The 21,001-nt window shown below is 34.8% G+C and overlaps 1 protein-coding gene across 3 annotated transcripts; it reads left to right on the top strand.

Annotated features, from left to right (window-relative positions):
* Window positions 1–477: 477 nt before the first annotated feature.
* Window positions 478–14,515, top strand: LOC113726211 (protein STICHEL-like 4). Of its 3 annotated transcripts, XM_072074500.1 has the most exons (7): window positions 484–844; window positions 1,783–3,681; window positions 4,887–5,106; window positions 5,402–5,959; window positions 7,871–8,456; window positions 9,848–9,911; window positions 10,213–10,594. In XM_072074500.1, exons 2-7 carry the CDS (start codon window positions 1,930–1,932, stop codon window positions 10,303–10,305), a joined length of 3,273 nt encoding a protein of 1,090 aa, XP_071930601.1. In that variant the 5' UTR covers window positions 484–844; window positions 1,783–1,929; the 3' UTR covers window positions 10,306–10,594. The 3 variants fall into 3 exon arrangements, with proteins under 3 accessions (XP_027105603.1, XP_027105602.1, XP_071930601.1); XM_027249802.2 differs by lacking the exons at window positions 9,848–9,911; window positions 10,213–10,594 and adding exons at window positions 13,989–14,052; window positions 14,414–14,515 and having other exon boundaries at window positions 478–3,681; XM_027249801.2 differs by having other exon boundaries at window positions 483–3,681.
* The last annotated feature ends 6,486 nt before the right edge of the window (window positions 14,516–21,001 follow it).

Below are 21,001 nucleotides of genomic sequence, written 5' to 3' on the forward strand. Positions count from 1 at the left end.
TAGCAAAATAATTGTAGACTAGCTCGATCTCTGAATAAATATAATAGTTTTGGTGTCAAAGTTTGAGAATTTCAAATATAAACTCTACCTCTAAAAATTTCAAAATCAGGTATGAGTACTTCAGAATTAGTTTAAATAAAAATAAAGTTTCAATTTTTTTAGATTCATATAGTTGGATACAAAAGGGTAAAAAGTACAAAAGAAGTTGCTATATTTTACACAAATTCTGATAAAACCCCTCTTTTTTTGGGTAAAAAGAGATTACCCCTTCTATGCAATCCTTTGGACTTTAATCCCTTTCATAACTCACAGTTTTTTGTACGAGTGTTTCGATAAATGGACTTTAATCAAATAAACAAATTGTAGGACTCAACCTTTCTCAGCTTTTTCTTGCATAAGTGTCCAGTTCCTATGCAATCTTGTCAGCACCCCCATGGACCCCATCCCCTCCCCCGTAGGCCCCAGCTTCCATATAAAATTCTCAAGAAAACTCTCCCTTCTCTTTTTCTTTCTTTTCTCAGTCTCTGTTCTTACACCATTCCGAATCTCACACTGTAAATACCTCTCTTCATTCACTTTCTCCGTTACTTCAAGTCACTACTTTTCTTTAAAATCAACACCCAGATAGAAAACAGAAGACAAACTCTCAACTGTTCCTATTTGCTTTGTTCATTCATACATGACCATATTTTGTTTTTCTTGATTGAATGAATCCCTGGTGAAATTCATGTGAAACTTTGGGAAAAAGGGATCTGAGAAAGTGAAAGAAGTGCGAAAGATAGAGTTTTTATGATGGAAGCGGGTGACTTGCCTGTACAACAAGTTAGTTGCCGCTGAAAGTCAGGTGAATGTAGTGTTCTTTATAGTTTATACCCCTCCTTTTCAGTTACTTGCCCGTACATCCACCTTTCTATGTTTAGAACCTTGTTTTGACTATGTTTTCACTAACCCTTTTAGTGTACAAGCTTAAAAAGAGAGAAAGAAGGAGACTTTCTTTTTTTTTTTTTTTTTCACATAGTTGATGGGAGGATTTTAGAATTTGCTATTTTTGCAGTTTTGCATGTTCTGTCTGACTGAGGTAAGATTAATTAGTGTTGTCTGTTGGTGAAGTGAGGTGCTTTGAGTTTCTAGCTATTGCTCATTTGTGGGATGTACTAGAAAGTTGGGATTTTGAGCTCTAGAGATTGGATTTTTATGAATTAATATTGGTCGGTTAGTTTTGGCTGTTGCCTTTTGTCCTCTGAGCTTTTCGCTTGTGTTTGTGCATACAAATGGCAAACACCGAACGGCTTGTATGTTGGGATTTTGGCGGAGGCAGTATTGGAAAAATGTGGAAAAATTTAGGATTGAATGCTTAAGTTGGAGGGTTATTTTTGATGGCTTGGATTTGGGGATGACTGTAATTGGGTTGATGCACAACGTTGATGGGATTTTGTAGTGAATTGTGGCAGATTTTCTTGTATTTATGATGCCATAATTGAGGAGATTTTTTTTTGGGTAGTTTAAGAAGATTTGAGTCGTTTTTTTTTTTCATATTAAGAGAATGCAGATTATTCTGATATCTTGGATTGATTTGAGAAACTTTCTATTATTGGATCTATTTGTGTACTGATCATGACCAAGGTTGTCCGCGACCGGGTGCTTAAGGATGCAAATGGTAACATTAGTGATCACCTACGCAATCACATACATTTGACGAATTGTATTCATCTGAAGAACATGCATAAGCATAGCCCTATGTTGGCTGATAAATCCCTGATGAGGGACCTTGTTATCCTTCAGAAATCAAGGTCTCTTAGAGATCCATCTACAAGTCCACCATCATGGCATTCTCCTGTTGATTTACTTCTTAAAAGAGGTGAAAAAGAGTCAACAATTGGAAATGGGAGGAGGAGTGTGGGCATTGAGCGGCCAAGGGCTGTTGGAGGGATGTCTGGAAGTTCGCCATCTGTAGCTGATCTACCAACAGCTAAAGTGACGGCTGGTGAAGTACACAGGCATATGGATGGGGTAGCTGCTGTGAGCGAGCATAGTAGCAAGAATGGGGCTCGTGAACGTAGAAGGGTTAAGAGGGAAGAGTCAAGTGGGAGGAATTTTGGGACTGATCTCATGGTTGAGAAGGATGAGCACGATCTTTCAAGAGATGGAAGTACTTTGCGACATGATAATGCTTCTGGAAGCTCAGGTTTCAGGGACGAGGGTGTCAAACATAAAGGGAGGCATAGTCAAGTTGATCACATTAAAACCCTCTCTGAGCAGTTAAATGAGCTCCCAGGTGATAGTGATGATGCAGCTTTATCTCGCGTTCATGTGCATGCAAGACATTCTCTAACTGACCAGATTGCTGAAGATGCAGAAGCAACCATTCGTGGCTACTCCAGTGGCCTAAATAGAGGGAAGAGGCGTAAATTTCGAGGTGCAAGAAAAATGCGGGCCTCGGTAGCACCCAGGCAATTTGGAACCCAAAGCGAAATGTCCGTGGCCTCTAATTCGTTTGCTTCAGGTGCAGCACACCAAAAATATCAACTAGGGGAGGCAGATGAAGGATATGGGCATCAACATGTCACAAGGGCTCCTAGGAATGGGTGTGGAATTCCTTGGAATTGGTCACGGATTCACCACAGGGGTAAATCTTTCCTTGACATGGCTGGTAGAAGTTTGTCTTGTGGTTTGTCTGACTCAAGACTAAAGAAAGGTGGTCCTCTTCCTCAAGGAAGTGAGGTTCCTGATATTCCTATGATGTCTGACCACTCATGTTCATCTACAAGATCTGATGCAGAAGCACTGCCACTACTACTTGATGCTTCTGGATCCCAGGGAAGTACCGAAAATGCTGCTTGGTTTCATGATTACTCAGGGGAGTTGGGTATTTTTGCTGACAATCTACTAAGGCGTGAACTTGACTCAGACCTGGCCTCAGAAGCTAGATATGGAGAGCAATACAAACATAGAGGGCCTCATAATGGGCGACATCAGAATCTGACTCAAAAGTACATGCCAAAATCCTTCAGAGATCTGGTCGGGCAAAATCTGGTGGCTCAAGCCCTTAGCAATGCTGTTACAAAAAGAAAGGTTGGTTTGCTTTATGTGTTTTATGGCCCTCATGGCACAGGGAAGACTTCCACAGCACGCATATTTGCAAGAGCATTAAATTGCCAGGCTCTAGAACATCCCAAACCTTGTGGATTTTGTAATCCTTGCGTTGCCCATGACATTGGGAAGAGTCGAAATATAAGAGAAATAGGCCCTATCAGTAATTTTGACTTCGAAAGCATCATAGATCTTCTTGACAACATGATTGTTTCCCAGATGCCATCCCAGTACAGAGTGTTCATATTTGATGATTGTGATAGTCTCTCTCCTGATTGTTGGAGTGCTATAGTTAAGGTAATTGATCGAGCTCCTAGGCGCGTGGTCTTTGTCCTTGTTTGTTCGAGTCTCGATGTTTTGCCTCATATAATCATATCGAGGTGCCAGAAGTTCTTCTTCCCAAAGTTGAAGGATGCTGATGTCATATACACCTTGCAGTGGATTGCATCCAAAGAAGGTTTAGAGATTGATAAGGATGCTCTAAAACTTATTGCATCAAAATCAGATGGATCTTTAAGGGATGCTGAGATGACTCTTGAACAGTTGAGTTTGCTTGGGGAGAGAATCTCTGTCCCTCTGGTGCAGGAAATGGTAAGTTCTCTCTGTTTGGATTAGCAAGTCCTTGTACTTAAAATTGCATTTCATCGCCATAAAAAATGTAGCTTGACAACAGTCTTTGCCTTGCCTTTCACTAGAGATATCATTTGTTCGTTCATGTATAAGTTTAAAACCTAATCAACTCTGACCATTAAATCCCTGTTTGTTACCAAGGCCTTGTGATTGTGTGTTGCTGCTTTTTCTCCAAGGAGGAACTTTGGGTTGTTCATGCTTGCTCGAGTGTGTTATTTTTCATTTCCTATAATGTCATTTCCATTTATACCTAATTGTGAACAATGTGTTTTAATTTCTTTGCGGGGTACAGCAGATTATATGTAATCTGGATTGTCCCTGTTCCATCCCTCTATCATGGCATTTTACCAACTATAGGCTGATCTACACTTAGTTGAAGGTGGACACCCAGCTTTGGAAAATTTACTCAATTGCCTGCAAACGTTGTTTATTTATATGTTTTCATTAACTCGCCGTTACTAAATTCTCCAAATTTCCTCTTTTCTTGATTGATCTCCTTAAAAACATTAAAACATGCTTCAATAGTTCAATTACCCTTTGATTATAAAAATACTTAAAATTATTCCAAAGAGAAAAAGGTGCCAGTTATAAAGAACAAAATTTTTAAGAATTCTTTAAACAAATATATGACAGACAAACATATACATGCTTTAATCTCTAATGCACAATTATAGTTGACATTTGCCCTGCCTCCATTGGCCCCTAGGTCCTAGCTCCCAGCATTACTACCAACTATGGCTTAATAAGAAATCTGTTTCTATTGTTCAAATAAAAAATTGAAATCTGTAAGTTTCTTGTACAAAGTTAAAGCTATTATGATTCTTACGTGAATTGTGGGTATTTCTGGAAATATATGATTTTGATATCCGTTGACCCAGATTTTGGCTAGGGGAAGGTGGAAAATAATCCTCATGTCTGCTTCATCATTATATGCCAATGTATAAAATAATCATCCTACCCATAGATCCATTTTTTCTGTTATTCTCTAGAGGTTCATATTGTATGACTGAGGAACAATTTGATGGCCTTTCTTGTTATGAAACTTGTTGTCTATCTCAATCTTCTGTAATCTGGTTATAGTCAGACCGGTGTTATCTGCAAGCACTATATTTTTTTCCAGAGGGGGTTTTTTTTTTAATTAAATTTCTGGGGACACAATTTCACAGGTTGGGCTCATTTCAGATGAGAAGTTGGTGGATCTGCTTGATTTAGCTTTATCCGCAGACACAGTAAATACAGTAAAGAATCTGAGAGAGATAATGGAATCTGGTGTGGAACCACTTGCTTTGATGTCACAACTTGCCACTGTGATCACCGATATTCTTGCTGGTGGCTATAACTTCACCAAAGACGGGCCTAGAAGGAAATTCTTCCAGACACAAGCATGTGAGTTATTATGATATACCCTCTTATATATGGTGAAGATTTTCAGGTAAAATTTTGCTATAAAAGCCAAAGTCAGAAGCTACAAGTGTCTGCTTTTCAATTCTGCTATCGAGCCTTTACAAATTCAAGTCACAAAAATCAGAAGCAACTAGAACTGGCCAGAATTATTAAATCTTTTTGGTGCTCTTTGTTTTACAATTGTCAGCTGCTGCATTGTATTTTATTTTTGTGGTTGTCCGGTTAAATGCAACTTTATTTTCTCCAGCTGACAAAAGTAAGTTTTTTTTTTTTTCAGTATCAAAGGAAGATATGGAAAAGCTGCGTCAAGCTCTGAAAACATTATCTGAAGCTGAAAAGCAGCTTAGGATGTCCAATGACAGACTAACTTGGCTAACAGCTGCGCTATTGCAACTTGCTCCTGACCCACAATATATATTACCCAGTTCTTCTGGTGATACTAGCTTTAATCACAGTCCTCTCGATTTAAATAATGTTGCCGTCCGAGATAGACCAAGGAAAAGTAGTGGTGAACGTGCTGAGGTGCCTAAAGAGAGAGGATTGTCAACACGAGTTAGAAAAGGGAATGTTCAAACTGGAAATGCCGGTGGTTTTAATTATAGTGGTAGGTTGAAAGGTACTAGTTTAGATACAGGAACAAGTAACACAACAGTTCCACAACAGGCTTACAGCTTTTCCAGTAAAAGAGATAAAGTAAGCAGTAGGCAGTTACAAGGTAAATGTCGTAGTGAAATTGAAGAAATTTGGCTGGACGTGCTTCGCAAGATTCAAGGAGATAGCCTAAGAGAGTTCTTGTTCCAAGAAGGAAAGCTGATCTCTGTCAGTTTTGGTGCAGGTATTTTCACCACTCACTGTGTCTAATTCTATTTGTTGTGTTTAAGAACAAATTACTCCCTAAATCTATCCTCTACAATCAAATATTACCATCTCAAGTATCTGATTCTTATGACTTCTCAACAATTCACTTGCTTTTGCATTGACTATTTGTACGTCAAAAGACAAAAGTGATCTCATGTCAAAAACTTGAGAAATTTTGCATACCTATGTCCTTACTGTGTTTGATATATTTGTACAGTTGTGCACCTATTGTGGTGTAGAAATGTGGCAGGGGTCTAATCAAGAATATCAAAGTTTTCTTGTCATTTCAACCGAGGTCAATTTTTTGTTTCTTGAAACAAGTATTTAACTGGCTATGACGTTGAAGTTAATTGGAATTAATTGAAATGGTAGTGGAAAAACTGGTGAAGTTTAAGGAAAATGAAGGTTGGAGGATTGGCTGACTTTGTTGTTTAGGATTTTGACCATTGTATAAATTTTCAGTCATTTCTTGCTACAGGATTATCTTTCTACATGGTTCAGTAAAGGAAATGGCTTTGCAGTAGCGATAATATACGGAAACAATGGACAAATATTAGGCTGATCTTTCATGGTCAGGTTATGGGTTCCTATTTAAGACAAGTCAATGAAATTATGTTGATGACTCTCTCTGGTTTTGGCTGTTCTTTGCACTGAGAATGTCATATCTAGTTTTGTGTATCATAGCATGGAGTAGTGGGTGTCGTTTCTTTTATCTGTAACTATCAAAAATCTAGATATTTTGCATTAATAGGATCATTGTTGTTTCTTTCTCCTTTTCATTTGAGATTAAACAAGAATCGTATTTCTGGACACATATGCATTCCTTCTGAATAGAATACTAAATTTCATTAAATCAGCAAGACACATGTTTTTCAACTCAAATCCTTTTAAATGGCAATCAGTGACAGGCAGTCTATGGCTGTAGCCTATATTCTGTTGAAGTGATGCATAAGGGAAGACATAATGTTCCAAATGTGGAGAATAACAATCTTATAAAAGTTTTAAATGCCCTTTTGCTAAAAGTAGAAATGTTGGTGTAAGAACTATTTGAGTGTCTTTGTGCTAAATTTTTGTGAATCTATGTATTCATGTATCTGCTACCCATATGATATAGACTATATGAGAGTCATTAAGCTTCTCCAAGTACTTTTTCCTTTTTTTTTTCTTTTTGGATTTTCATTATTGTTAGGTTACTGGAGCATTATTAGTTGCTAAAACACATCAATGTGGCTGTCATGTTTGTCATTGTATATAACTACTGCAGATACAGTTGCACAAGTACTGTTGTACCAACACGTGCGAATCATGCTTCGAAAATCAATAACTGATCTAAACATGGCTGGGGTTGTTTTCGCTTAACCCTCTTGCTATATATTCTTAGGCCATTCATAAAATGACTACCAGAGTGCTGACCCTGATGACTAAATTGCTATGATATCGGAAAAAGACATGGGGTTTGCTCATCTTATTTCTTCTTCCTCTTCTTCTTGCTTTGAACTTTCGTTTCACTTACTTCATAGTTCATACTGGAGGTGTACCCAGCCGGTTATGCATCTCAGTGGTCGCCTTAGCTTTAAGAAAAGCAAAATGAGATTGAAAGCTACTCATTTCTTGACTCTCTACATGTGGCTCATTTTATTCACCTTAAACGATGATCTGGTGATGTCTCTTTTGGCTTCGAGTATATGAATTGTTTGCGGCATAATCCTGCACTTTCCTGAAAATTTTGTCACAATCATTTCTGGAGAAAGTTTAATGCTACGGTTGAAATCTGTTTAGCTCTTGGAACTTTTTGTTGTTTCTCCTACAATATTGCATCATCCTGCTAGTTGATTAGTTTGCCTTTGTTCGAGATTTCCTGGCATGTCTAACTTTCATCTTTATTCAGCTCCAACTGTGCAGTTGATATTTAGTTCACATCTAATGAAATCCAAGGCAGAGAAATTTGGTGCACACATTTTACAAGCTTTCGAGTGTGTTCTTGGGGCTCCTGTGACAATAGAAATCAGATGTGATTCGAGTACAGATGTCAAGGCAGGGCCAATTGTCTTACCAGCATCTCAGGATGGTTTGTCCCATGCAGAGAAAAGCCGCATTTCGCTTAGCAGCAACAAGGTGCCAGGTATCAGCCGAAGTAACCATAGAGATAGAGATAGTTCAACTCAAGTTCAGTTCAGTTCTGCTGGATTACGTAGGAGTGAGATTGTTGAACTGGATACTTCTCCAAGAGAAGCAAAGGGCAATGAGCATCTAAAAAATGATGCACAGGGTGATAGGGAAAATGTTGCAAGTGCTTCAGTTGGAGGAGGAACTGTTCCAGAAGGAAGAAAGCTGGGGGACAGAAATCAGAGTCTGAGTCTTGTAAGAGGCAAGGTTTCCCTTGCGCATGTAATTCAAGAAGGATGTTCACAGCATAGTGGGTGGTCAAAACGCAAGGCTGTGTCTATTGCTGAAAAGCTTGAACAAGAGAACCTGTATGTTTTTCATTTCCACTTCCTATTTCCTGATGCTGTGTTTCTTCTCAATAGATAGATGACATGGCAGAGTTAAATACTTACATTTATTGTGTCTTTGAAACTCCTTCACTGGAATTTGAAATAACTGCAATGCTGATTGGCTCTTTTATTAATGCATACTAAATGGTATAATGCCACATGATAATTTTTTTTTTAAAACTTATGATTCTGTGGACTTTCCTTTTCATAGGCTGTTATAAACCCATAAAGTTTGGTTGATTTACATGGGATTAGCTTTTTCCTTTGATGTATCGACAAGAAAAGTTTTCCTTCGTTATACTACTAGTTGATTAACAGTATGTATAATGGTGGACTAGTGAAGAAACTCCGACCAGTTTTTTATTGGTGAGTTTACTTCCTCTAACCACATGGAATGCATGTATTATATGGTCTGATATTTTCTTCTTGTTACATGTCTCCTTTGCTCTTAAAATTCGTCATTGTGTGATGACAAAATCTTAAATTATAAATAATATACTGCAAAATAATTATTTAGAAAATTGACATCATATTGAAGGTTTACTGTTGCTGGAAAAGTGACCTCTAAGTCCATTCCAATTTTTCTTCATTTCTTTAACCAAATTTATCAGATCTCCCATGGGCACATAAAATGCCTGGAGGCGAGAAGTACCGAGCATAATATTATGTGGTCCAAATCATTGCATTCAGTCTTTCACCAAGCATCCTTACTATGTCGGAGATTTTTTAGGCGAACCATGCCAGTGTGTGTTGTAGTTGCTTTTTATGGTTATAAAGCCTTTGGGATCGGAAACTTCGTGAACTTCTGCTGATTTTGGCATTTTTCAAGTTATATGGATTTATCAAGGAAAAAAAAAAAGATTCTCAAGACCCATGTGATGTGTGTCCATGGATCATGGGAAGTAGCTTCTCTGCGACATTTTTCTTTGCTTTCTTTGTTCTGCTGTCTGGTAAATAGCTAACAGAAATTACAAGGACAATAACAAGAACTTTTATGGGCTACAAAGTGGTGTAGGACCAAAAGAGAGCTGAAGATACTATTGCTGCATCAGTTATGTGAAATTGTATACTCTCTTTTGCTTCACGACAGTTTTTGTTGTTCCCTTTAGACTGACCAGGAATGGGTGGTGTTCTGAGAGGAGTTCCTCTTAATTTCCTTTAGATAGCTTTCACTCTAGTAAATGTATTGCTGTTCAACTCCTATCTAGATTCTAGAATTGGTTGCATGTTTCGAGATTAAGTATCATATGAATCTCATTATTCATTACCACTACTAACATTGAAAAGAGAAGCTTCTGTTGAAACCCTATGTATTACTCAAATCTATTTCCCAAGATTTGAGGAAGTTTGAAATATTTCTTGTTTTGCAGGAGACTGGAACCTAGATCAAGGAGCTTACTTTGCTGGAAAGCTTCTAGAGTAACTCGAAGAAAGGTATTTGAATTTCTTATTATTTTTTCTAAACCTGCATTCTTGTGCAGCTGCCAGCTAGTTGTATTTGTTTAAGTAAATGTGTAGGATTACTCAGATATACTGCAGCTAGTTCTTGTGCAGTTTATCTATATAGATATAAAAAGAAGGATATGCAGTAAGGTCACGTGTCCCTTAACTGCACTATCACTATCGTCTCATTTAACACCGATATAATGGATATGTGCCAGCAACCTGGTAGATAACAACTTACAAAGAACCATTTTCATGGATCCCATAACACATTTAACTTGTCTTATTGCAGCTTTCACGTTTAAAAGTCAGAGGAAGGAAGCCTCAAACTTTGCTTAAATTTGTCTCCTGTGGAAGGTGCCTCTCTGGTAGATCTCCAAGGTAGAATACTGGATGTAGTAGCTGAAGACTTAAAGTGGAGATATTAGGCATAGTAGCAACTTCAATTTATTTTTGGTACCTTACAGTTTAGATGGCAATTTAGCATATCTTTTATTTTGTTTACCATTTGAAATAAGTTCGATACAAATAAAAGACAAGACAAATCACATATTAGGCCATGCAGTAATATTTAGTATTCTTTCCTCTCATCTAGCCATGTTTTGTACTATAAATTGGGAACTCAGTCTTGCTGGATATGATGAAAATTGGCTTAAGGGCAATATTGCCTCAAAGCTTGCAGTGCGAGTTTGACAGCTTCAGAGTTATTTATCTGCAAAAGGATTCAGAGGCCGAGGTGGCCTTATTCTAGTAGCTCGTTAAACAAATCCGTTGACGAACAAACGAATACCTTATCACTGGATTTACATCCTTGCAAGCATTCTCATTCAATTTACATTCTTTCATTGCAACCTACGGCTCCCTTAACAACCCCTTCTCCCCCCTACCCTACGTAACCTAGCCATTGGACCACATCTTGGCAACTTTGTAAACAAATACTCGTAACTAGTCCTAAAATTCAGTTCAGTTAGCAGAAACATATTTTTTTATTACACAGGTAGTGGAAACATTACGGATTGTTGCTCGAGTTGAGCAAAAGATAGAAAAGCAGTACTCAGATGTTGCTGGGATGAGTACTTTAACCATGCTCTGTGGAATAACCTCAAATTGGTTCCATTTGGGATGGAAATTAAACCTCTCAAGAGCCAGTTGCTGTTGCGCTGTTGAAGCTACAGATGCAAACCGGAGGAATAAAGGAATGGCAGAAGGGAGAATGAACAAATGATAACCTTATCGCTTGATTTGTTAGTGCAATAAAAACGATCACGAAATAGACTTAATGCATCATCCTTGGCCTAATTTATAGATGGTTTTTTCTGTACAGTGGCAAATCAGCCGTCTCCGAAGAGTTGTGCTCATTTAAACGAAATGTATATCTTTTGTTTAGTAACAACATAAGTCACAAATTTTTGTACTTCTCACACATAACATTGCAAACGATGTAAATCACGTTAATTGAGCCTTACAACTTTTTGTTTATTTTGGTCAATCATGGCCCTTAACCCTTAGGACCATGCCCTCATTTCGTTGGGGATTGCTGGGGAAGGAAGAGGCTGTTAGACCCTTAAACGGGTAGGTTGCATAAGAGGTTTTAAATGAAATGAGAAATGTCTACAAGGCTCTTTTCACCCCATTGGGTTGGCAGGGGAAGCATTGGAAATTATTTGCAAGATAACGAAAATTTAGGAATTCTTAAGAGGGAGCGTAGCAATTTAGACATACTTCAAGGTTGAGATTTATCAATTAATCTATATCCTTCCTTGCTAAATACTCGAACTACAAATTATTAAATCCTATTGCTTGTGGAAAACACAATTTTCATCATGCCTGATTAATTTGGTTATTGTTATCAAGCAAACAATGATTTTTTCAATTCAAACCACAATTAACTTGTTCTGGTGACAAAGATGAGGAGAAAAGTCCTATTTTCGTGGTTGTTGCTAAAGAATTGGAAAGGGAAGATTATCCCAATATTTCAAACACAAGTAAATAAGTTTTTGGTTACTTTTGTGCTAATACTCGATTTTCAAACACGTCTGATCTATGATCTCTTTTCAATTAAACCAAACATATTTAGAATTTTAGTTATATTAAAAATTGGTTTGTAATTTGATAACTATATTAGAATTTGTGTCAAAGTTAATTTAAGAAATAGGGTTGAGTCATATTTTGATATTACGATTAAAATAAGTTTATTTCTTAGTTACGTTTATCTATTTAAGAACTTGAGGTCCAACTTTTGTAATTGAGAAAAGTGAACAAATATTTAGAACCTTCCACGCCTTAGCTTTGCCATTTGATTAAAACGTGTTTTGCGATTGTGTGCAAAACTCATGATTTTGTCATGAGTTTATCTATTTACTCGTTTATTGAACAAAGCCCTGTGACTAGTTTCTCTTGTTTATTGTTTGTGTGCGTCAAATTTAGTTCTCGCTCCGCTGCATTATTTGGACACTTGCAGCAACCCTAAAATATCACCACGAATTCCATTTGATCACACGTATTTTGCGATTCTTATGGCTGTCCTTTGTGATCTCTTTGGCTTCATTGTAGCTTGCGTTATTGCCTGTGATGTATGTATGTATGTATGTATATATATCATCACTAGGGATAGAGAAAACCAAAACTGAGAGATGATAATATAATGAAATGTATAGTTGGGGATATCTTATAAGTGTTTTTATCTTCCTTGACTTGACTGTGAGCATTGTCAATGTATATACATAGGTACTTATGATCGGTATGGAAGGGACAAAACCATGACAAAATCATGATGGGATTTTCATAGAAAATGGGGTTCAAAATTTTTGTTATATTTTATGGCTTAAAAGAGATTCCAATATTTACATAGAAGAATAAGAAACGAAAAGATTTGAGAGATGAACCCATGACCACCTAACTAGCCTTAGTGCTTATTGTTTTTTGGAAATCTAATTTTAGCATTTGATTTTTGAAAAGCTAATGTTATGTGTTCTCAACGATTTTTAAAAACCAATTTTAGATTTTTTTGGGTCCAAAAAAGCTGAAAATTAGAATCAGATTTTGAGCTACTTTTGTATTCTGATTCTAGTCTACTTTATCGTGACAAAATTATCGTTCAAATTTTAACTTAATTACTAAATTATCTAAAGGTTAGGTGTCTTTTTTATGGTTTTTCTAACTTCTTCCTCTCATCTTTATGTCCCTTGTTTTTCCATCTATCATTTAAGCTTCATAAAAAAAAATTAATTAATTATATAAAAAATTATTTAATTAATTAGTTCATTCATATAGCACATAAGGGTAACATTTTTTTTTTATGAAAATTAGTTTTTAAAACTTTTTTTAGACACCTATGCATTCATTGAAATGGCTTTTTTAATAGTAAATAAAAATGCATGAGTAATTCTAAAAAATCTGACTTTTAAGAATCAATTTTACGAAATCAATTTTTACAAAATCATACTCAGTTGAGAACAGACCCGTCGTATTGGGGATCCATTGATCTGTCTTTATATTTTTCCTCTTTTCCTGGTTTATCATCATGACTTAAAAATCATCATCTAATAGCGTGTTTCTTAATTGGTAATGGAGGCTTCTTTTAATTTGTACAGCTCGCTCTCATGGCTGATTAATTTGGTCTGCCTACGATCTTATGAAGTTCGGTTTTTGTAATAAATAAAGGATAGAACTACAACAAATGTATGTCTATGAGCAATTGTCCATTCAATCACGTTACATAAAATTCAAAAAAGTGGATGGAGATTTAACTATCACACATGTTCCCTTTGCATATTGTTGGGAGAATAGTTCCATGTTGTTTATCATTATCCATTTGCTGGTATTTTTAGTTATCTAAAATTTTTTGTTTGAGCAATCTCGATTGTTCAAAATTCTTCGCTATTCTTGGTTCTCCCTACTATATGTAAGGCCTCGAAATCGTATCATATGAATCTCATTATTCATTACCACTACTAACATTAAAAAGAGAAGCTTGTGTTGAAACCCTATGTATTACTCAAATTTATAGCTATAATTTAACCTATTTCCCAAGGGTTGAGGAAGTTTGAGATATTACTTGTTTTGCAGGAGACTGGAACCTAGATCAAGGAGCTTACTTTGCTGGAAATCTTCTAGAGTAACTCGAAGAAAGGTATTTGAATTTCTTATTATTTTTTCTAAAGCTGTATTCTTGTGCAGCTACTTGTATTGGTTTAAGTAAATGTGTAGGATTACTCAGATATGCAGTTTATATATATATATATATATATATATATATATATATATATATATATATATATATATATATATATATATATATATATATATATATATATAGAAAAAGAAAGATATGCAGTAAAGTCATGTGCCCCTTAACTGCACTATCACTATCGTCTTATTTAACACCGATATAATGGGTATGTGCCAGCAACCTGGTAGATAACAGCTTACAAAAATTTTTTATTGAGCCATTTTCATGGATCCCATAACACATTTAACTTGTCTTATTGCAGCTTTCACGTTTAAAAGTCAGAGGAAGGAAGCCTCAAACTTTGCTTAAATTTGTCTCCTGTGGAAGGTGCCTCTCTGGTAGATCTCCAAGGTAGAATACTGGATGTAGCTGAAGACTTAAGGTGGAGATGAGATATTAGGCTTAGTAACTTCAATTTATTTTTAGTACCTTACAGTTTAGATGGCAATTTAGCATATCTTTTATTTTGTTTACTATTTGAAATAAGTTCGATACAATTAAAATACAAGACAAATCACATATTAGACCATGCACTAATATTTAGTATTCTTTCCTCTCATCTAGCCATGTTTTGTGCAATTTTGTAGTTTATATATGTTTGTTGTTGCTGTAAATTCTATAAATTGGGAACTCTTGCTGGATATGATGAAAATTGGCTCAACGGCAATAGTGCCTCAAAGTTTGCAGTACGAGTTTGACAGCTTTAGAGTTATTTATCTGCAAAAAGATTCTTAGGTCGAGGTGGCTTATTCTAATAGCTAAGGTTGAGATCTTAAGATTTAAAGTTGGAGACATAGTTTAGTTGGTAGAAGTCTTGAGAGACTGAAATGTCACAATTGCTTCTTGGATTGACCAGCTCAGTTGTGCCCGAAATTAAGCGCTTTATTAAATTAATTTTCCAGGTGATTAGCGGTAAAAAAGAATACTGGAAGGGGTTTGTGCATACTCGTTGAGTTTCATGCAATGAATAGGAGCAGCGAGCTTACACCTTGAAAGGACCAGTGTTTCTTCAACTTTATTGAGGGAAAAATTTGTCTTCTAATTTAGTAGATTCCTTGCATCCTATACATACACATATATATATATATATACACACATGTATATATAATACATACATATATATACAAATATGTATATATATACATGTGTATATATATGTATGTATGTATGTATACATATACATATATGTATATATTTGTATAGATATATGTATATATGTGTACTCAAGATCCATAGCTGGCCTGCTATAATTGGTGAACGAGACACCGCAATACCATATACAAACGACACAGGGTTGGTTGGATCATGAAATGCAACGAAACACACCCTATTCCGGAGATTATTTTGGGCCCAAACCCGGTATTGGAGATTTGACTAAAAAAACTTGTTTTCCACTGGATTAGACTTACATAATCATCGTGTTATGTATCGTATGGTCATGGTGCACTTTCTTCATGTCTTCCTGTAACAAATTTTGAGACACTAAAATGCCCTAACATTCTCCATTTCCATCCCAATCCTAGCTTTGAATTATGGGCACAACTGAGCTGGTCAATCCAATAAGCAATTGCTTACATTTGTGTCTAGGTTAGGCATCAGAAGTCCGGTACAATCGGTAAGCACTGAAGTTTTGTTGTGGCCAAAATTTGGACCAAAGGTCAGAACCAGTCTCAGCCTGCAAAGTACGAATTACAAAAAAACTTTCAGAACCAGTCTCCTTGCAAATCCTTTACCACTTCTCAACTCTCAACTTTATTGGTGCCATGATCGAATTTGTTTCTAGACATCAAAAATTGTCATAGGATACAAGTTGAAATGCAATTAAAGATGTTCATGGTTGGATTTTCTTTTTTTTTTGTTCTTTTTTTTTTTGAGCAATCTCGATTGTTCAAAATTCATTGATACTCATGGTTCGTTCTCCTATATATATGGCCTCAAACTCGTAACTATTGCCTCTCATCTACTATGTTAATCAGTTAATTTAATAATATCCCATACAATAAAGAAAAACACTAAAATTTGCTATTTAACATTAGAGATAAAATTACATATAGCACCAAAAAAATAGTATATCATTGTATATTTTTTTACTTAATACAAGATCTAAATTATTTTTTCCAGCTGCATATCATTGTCAAAAATGGTCAACAATAAATAATGAAAAAATTACAGAGAGCGAATTTTAATATTTTGGCTGCAAATTTTTTTGATTATTTGTTGTTGATCATATTTGACAATGGTTCTATAATTGAAAGTATATTAAGTGAAATGTGTAGAATGGTATATTATATGTGATTTAATTCAAGGTGATAAACAACAAATTCTCCTATTTTTCTTTAATATGTGGACTCATATTAAATTAACTAAATAATATAATAAATGAGGGGTAATGGTGAAATCATGCTATCTTCTCTCTTCTAATATAAATACTTTTTAATTACTGGTTGGATCTATACATACATATATATACACACGTATATATATACATATTTGTATATATATATGTATGTATTATATATACATATGTATATATATATATGTATTTATGTATGTATACATATACATATATGTATGTATATGTATAGATATATGTATATATGTACTCAAGGTCCATAGTTGGCTCGCTATAATTGATGAACGAGGTCCCGCAATACCATATACAAACGACACAGGGTTGGCTGGATCATGAAATGCAACGAAACATACCTTATTCCGAAGATTGTTTTGGCCTCAAAACCGGTATTGGAGATTTGACTGAAAAAACTTGTTTTTCACTAGATTAAACTTACATAATCATCGTGTTGTGTATCGTCTGGTCATGGTGCACTTTCTTCATGTCCTCCCGTAACAAATTTTGAGACACTAAAACGCCCTAAAATTCTCCATTTTCATCCCAATCCTAGCTTTGAATTCTGGGCACAACTGAGCTGGTCAATCCAATAAGCAATTGCTTACATTTGTGTCTAGGTTAGGCATCAGAAGTCTAGTATAATCAGTAAGCACTAAAATTTTGTTGTGGCCAAAATTTGGATCAAAGGTCAGAACCAGTCTCAGCCTGCAAAGCACCAATTACAAAGAAACTTTCATTGCGTTTTCCTGCTCCTAGCAAATCCTTTACCACCCCTCAGCTCTCATCCTTATTGGTGCTATGATCGAATTTGTTTTTAGACATCAAAAATTGTCACAGGATACAAGTTGAAAATGCAATTAAAGATGTTCATGGTTGGATTTTCATTTTTTTGTTCTTTTTTTTTTGAGCAATCTCGATTGTTCAAAATTCATTGATACTCATGGTTCGCTTCTCCTATATATATGGCCTCAAACTCGTAACTATTGCCCCTTATCTACTATGTTAATCAGTTAATTTAATAATATCCCATACAATAAGGAAAAGCACTAAAATTTGTTAATTAACATTAGAGATCAAATTACATATAGCACCAAAAAATAGTATATCATTGTATATTTTTTACTTAATGCAAGATCTAAGTTATTTTTCCAGCTACATATCATTGTCAAACATGGTTAACAATAAATAAAGGAAAAAATTACAGAAAGCGAATTTTAATATTTTGGTTGCAGATTTTTTTGATTATTTGTTGTTGATCATGTTTGACAATGATTTTATAATTGAAATTACATTAAGTAAAATGTGTAGAATGGTATATTATATGTGATTTAATTCCGGGTGATAAACAACAAATTCTCCTAATTTTCTTTAATATGTGGACTCATAGTAAATTAACTAAATAATATAATAAATAAGGGGTAATGGTGAAATCATGCTATCTTCTCTCTTCTAATATAAATACTTTTTAATTACTGGTTGGATCTATACATACATATAAATATACACATGTATATATATATTTGTATGTATATATGTATTATATATATGTGTGCTCAAGATCCATAACTGGTCTGCTATAATTGGTGAACAAGGCTCCGCTATACCATATACAAATGACACAGGGCTGGCTGGATCATAAAATGCAACGCAACACACCCTATTCCGGAGATTGTTTTGATCCCAAACCCGATATTGGAGATTTGACTGAAAAACTTGTTTTTCACAGGATTAGACTTACATAATCATCGTGTTATGTATCATCTGGTCATGGTGCACTTTTTTCATATCCTCCTGTAACAAATTTTGAGACACTAAAACGCCCTAATATTCTCCATTTCCATCTCAATCCTTGCTTTGAATTCTAGGCACAACTAAGCGGGTCAATCCAATAAGCAATCGCTCACATTCGTGTCTAGGTTAGGCATCAGAAGTCTGGTGCAATCGGTAAGCACTGAAGTTTTGTTGTGGCCAAAATTTGGACCAAAGGTCAAAACCAGTCTCAGCTTGCAAAGCACCAATTACAAAAAAAAACTTTCATTGCGTCTCCCTGCTCCTTGCAAATCCTTTACCATCCCTCAACTCTCAACTTTATTGGTGCTATGATTGAATTTGTTTCTAGACATCAAAAATTATCACGGGATGCAAGTTGAAAATGCAATTAAAGATTTTCATGGTTGGATTTTCATTTTTTTTTGTTCTTTTTTTTTTTTTGAACAATCTCGATTGTTCAAAATTCATTGATACTCATGATTCGCCTCTCCTATATATATAGCCTCAAACTCGTAACTATTGCCCCTCATCTACTATGTTAATTAGTTAATTTAATACTAACTCACACAATTAAGAAAAATACTAAAATTTGCTATTTAACATTAGAGATCAAATAACATATAGCACCAAAAAAATAGTATATCATTGTATATTTTTTTACTTCATGCAAGATCTAAATTATTTTTTCCAGCTACATATCATTGTCAAACATGCTCAACAATAAATAATGAAAAAATTACAGAGAGCGAATTTTAATATTTCGGTTGCAAATTTTTTTGATTATTTGTTGTTGATCATATTTGACAATGGTTCTATAATTGAAATTATATTAAGTGAAATGTGTAGAATGGTATATTATATATGATTTAAATCCAAGTGATAAACAACAAATTCTCCTATTTTTCTTTATTATGTGGACTCATATTAAATTAACTAAATAATATAATAGATGAGGGGCAATGGTGAAATCATGCTATCTTCTCTCTTCTAATATAAATACCTTTTAATTACTGGTTGGATCTATACATACATATATATATACACATGTATATATATACATATTTGTATATATATATATGTATGTATTATATATACATGTGTATATATATGTATTTTTGTATGTATACATATACATATATGTATGTATATGTATAGATATATGTATATATATGTACTCAAGGTCCATAGCTGGCTCGCTATAATTGGTGAACGAGACCCCGCAATACCATATACAAACGACACAGAGTTGGCTGGATCATGAAATGCAACGAAACATACCCTATTCCGGAGATTGTTTTGGCCTCAAAACCGGTATTGGAGATTTGACAGAAAAAACTTGTTTTTCACTGGATTACACTTACATAATCATCGTGTTATGTATCGTCTGGTCATGGTGCACTTTCTTCATGTCCTCCTGTAACAAATTTTGAGACACTAAAACACCCTAACATTCTCCATTTCCATCCCAATCCTAGCTTTGAATTCTGAGCACAACTGAGCTGGTCAATCCAATAAGCAATTGCTTACATTCGTATCTAGGTTAGGCATCAGAAGTCTGGCACCATCGGTAAGAATTGAAGTTTTATTGTGGCCAAAATTTGGACCAAAGGTCAGAACCAGTCTCAGCCTGCAAAGCACCAATTACAAAAAAACTTTCATTGCATTGTCCTACTCCTTGCAAATCCTTTACCACCCCTCATCTCTCAACTTTATTGGTACTATGATCGAATTTGTTTCTAAACATCAAAAATTGTCTCGGGATACAAGTTGAAAATGCAATTAAAGATGTTCATTGTTGGATTTTCATTTTTTTGTTCTTTTTTTTTTAGCAATCTCGATTGTTCAAAATTCATTGATACTCATGGTTCGCCTTTTCTATATATATGGCCTCAAACTCGTAACTATTGCGCCTCATCTACTTTGTTAATTAGTTAATTTAATACTAACTCATACAATAAAGAAAAATACTAAAATTTGTTATTTAACATTGGAGATCAAATTACATATAGCATCAAAAAATAGTATATCATTGTATATTTTTTTACTTAAAGCAAGATCTAAATTATTATTTCCAGCTACATATCATTGTCAAACATGGTCAACAATAAATAATGGAAAAAATTACAGAGAGCGAATTTTAATATTTTGGTTGCAGATTTTTTTGATTATTTGTTGTTGATCATGTTTGACAATGGTTTTATAATTGAAATTACATTAAGTGAAATGTGTAGAATGGTATATTATATGTGATTTAATTTCGGGTGATAAACAACAAATTCTCCTATTTTTTTTAATATGTGGACTCATATTAAATTAACTTAAAAATATAATAGATAAGGGGTAATGGTGAAATCATGCTATCTTCTCTCTTCTAATATAAATACTTTTTAATTATTGGTTAGATCTATACATACATATAAATATACACATGTATATATATATATATTTGTATACATATATATATGTATGTATTATATATATGTGTGCTCAAGGTTCATAGTTGGCCTGCTATAATTGGTGAACGAGGCTTCGCTATACCATATACAAACGACATAGGGCTGGTTGGATCATGAAATGCAATGCAACACACCCTATTCCGGAGATTGTTTTGGCCCCAAACCCGGTATTGGAGATTTGACTGAAAAAACTTGTTTTTCACAGGATTAGACTTACATAATCATTGTGTTATGTATCGTCTGGTCATGGTGCATTTTCTTCATTGTAACAAAT

Source organism: Coffea arabica, chromosome 2c, assembly GCF_036785885.1.
Source record: "Coffea arabica cultivar ET-39 chromosome 2c, Coffea Arabica ET-39 HiFi, whole genome shotgun sequence".
NCBI classification, from domain to species: Eukaryota; Viridiplantae; Streptophyta; class Magnoliopsida; order Gentianales; family Rubiaceae; genus Coffea; species Coffea arabica.

Coding starts and splice junctions, on each gene's coding strand:
- LOC113726211 (XM_027249802.2), top strand. CDS start 1,615: ATGACCAAGGTTGTCCGCGACCGGGTGCTTAAGGATGCAAATGGTAAC. Junction 3,682..4,886: donor TCCCTCTGGTGCAGGAAATG/GTAAGTTCTCTC, acceptor ACAATTTCACAG/GTTGGGCTCATTTCAGATGA. Junction 8,457..13,988: donor AAGCTTGAACAAGAGAACCT/GTATGTTTTTCA, acceptor CTTGTTTTGCAG/GAGACTGGAACCTAGATCAA.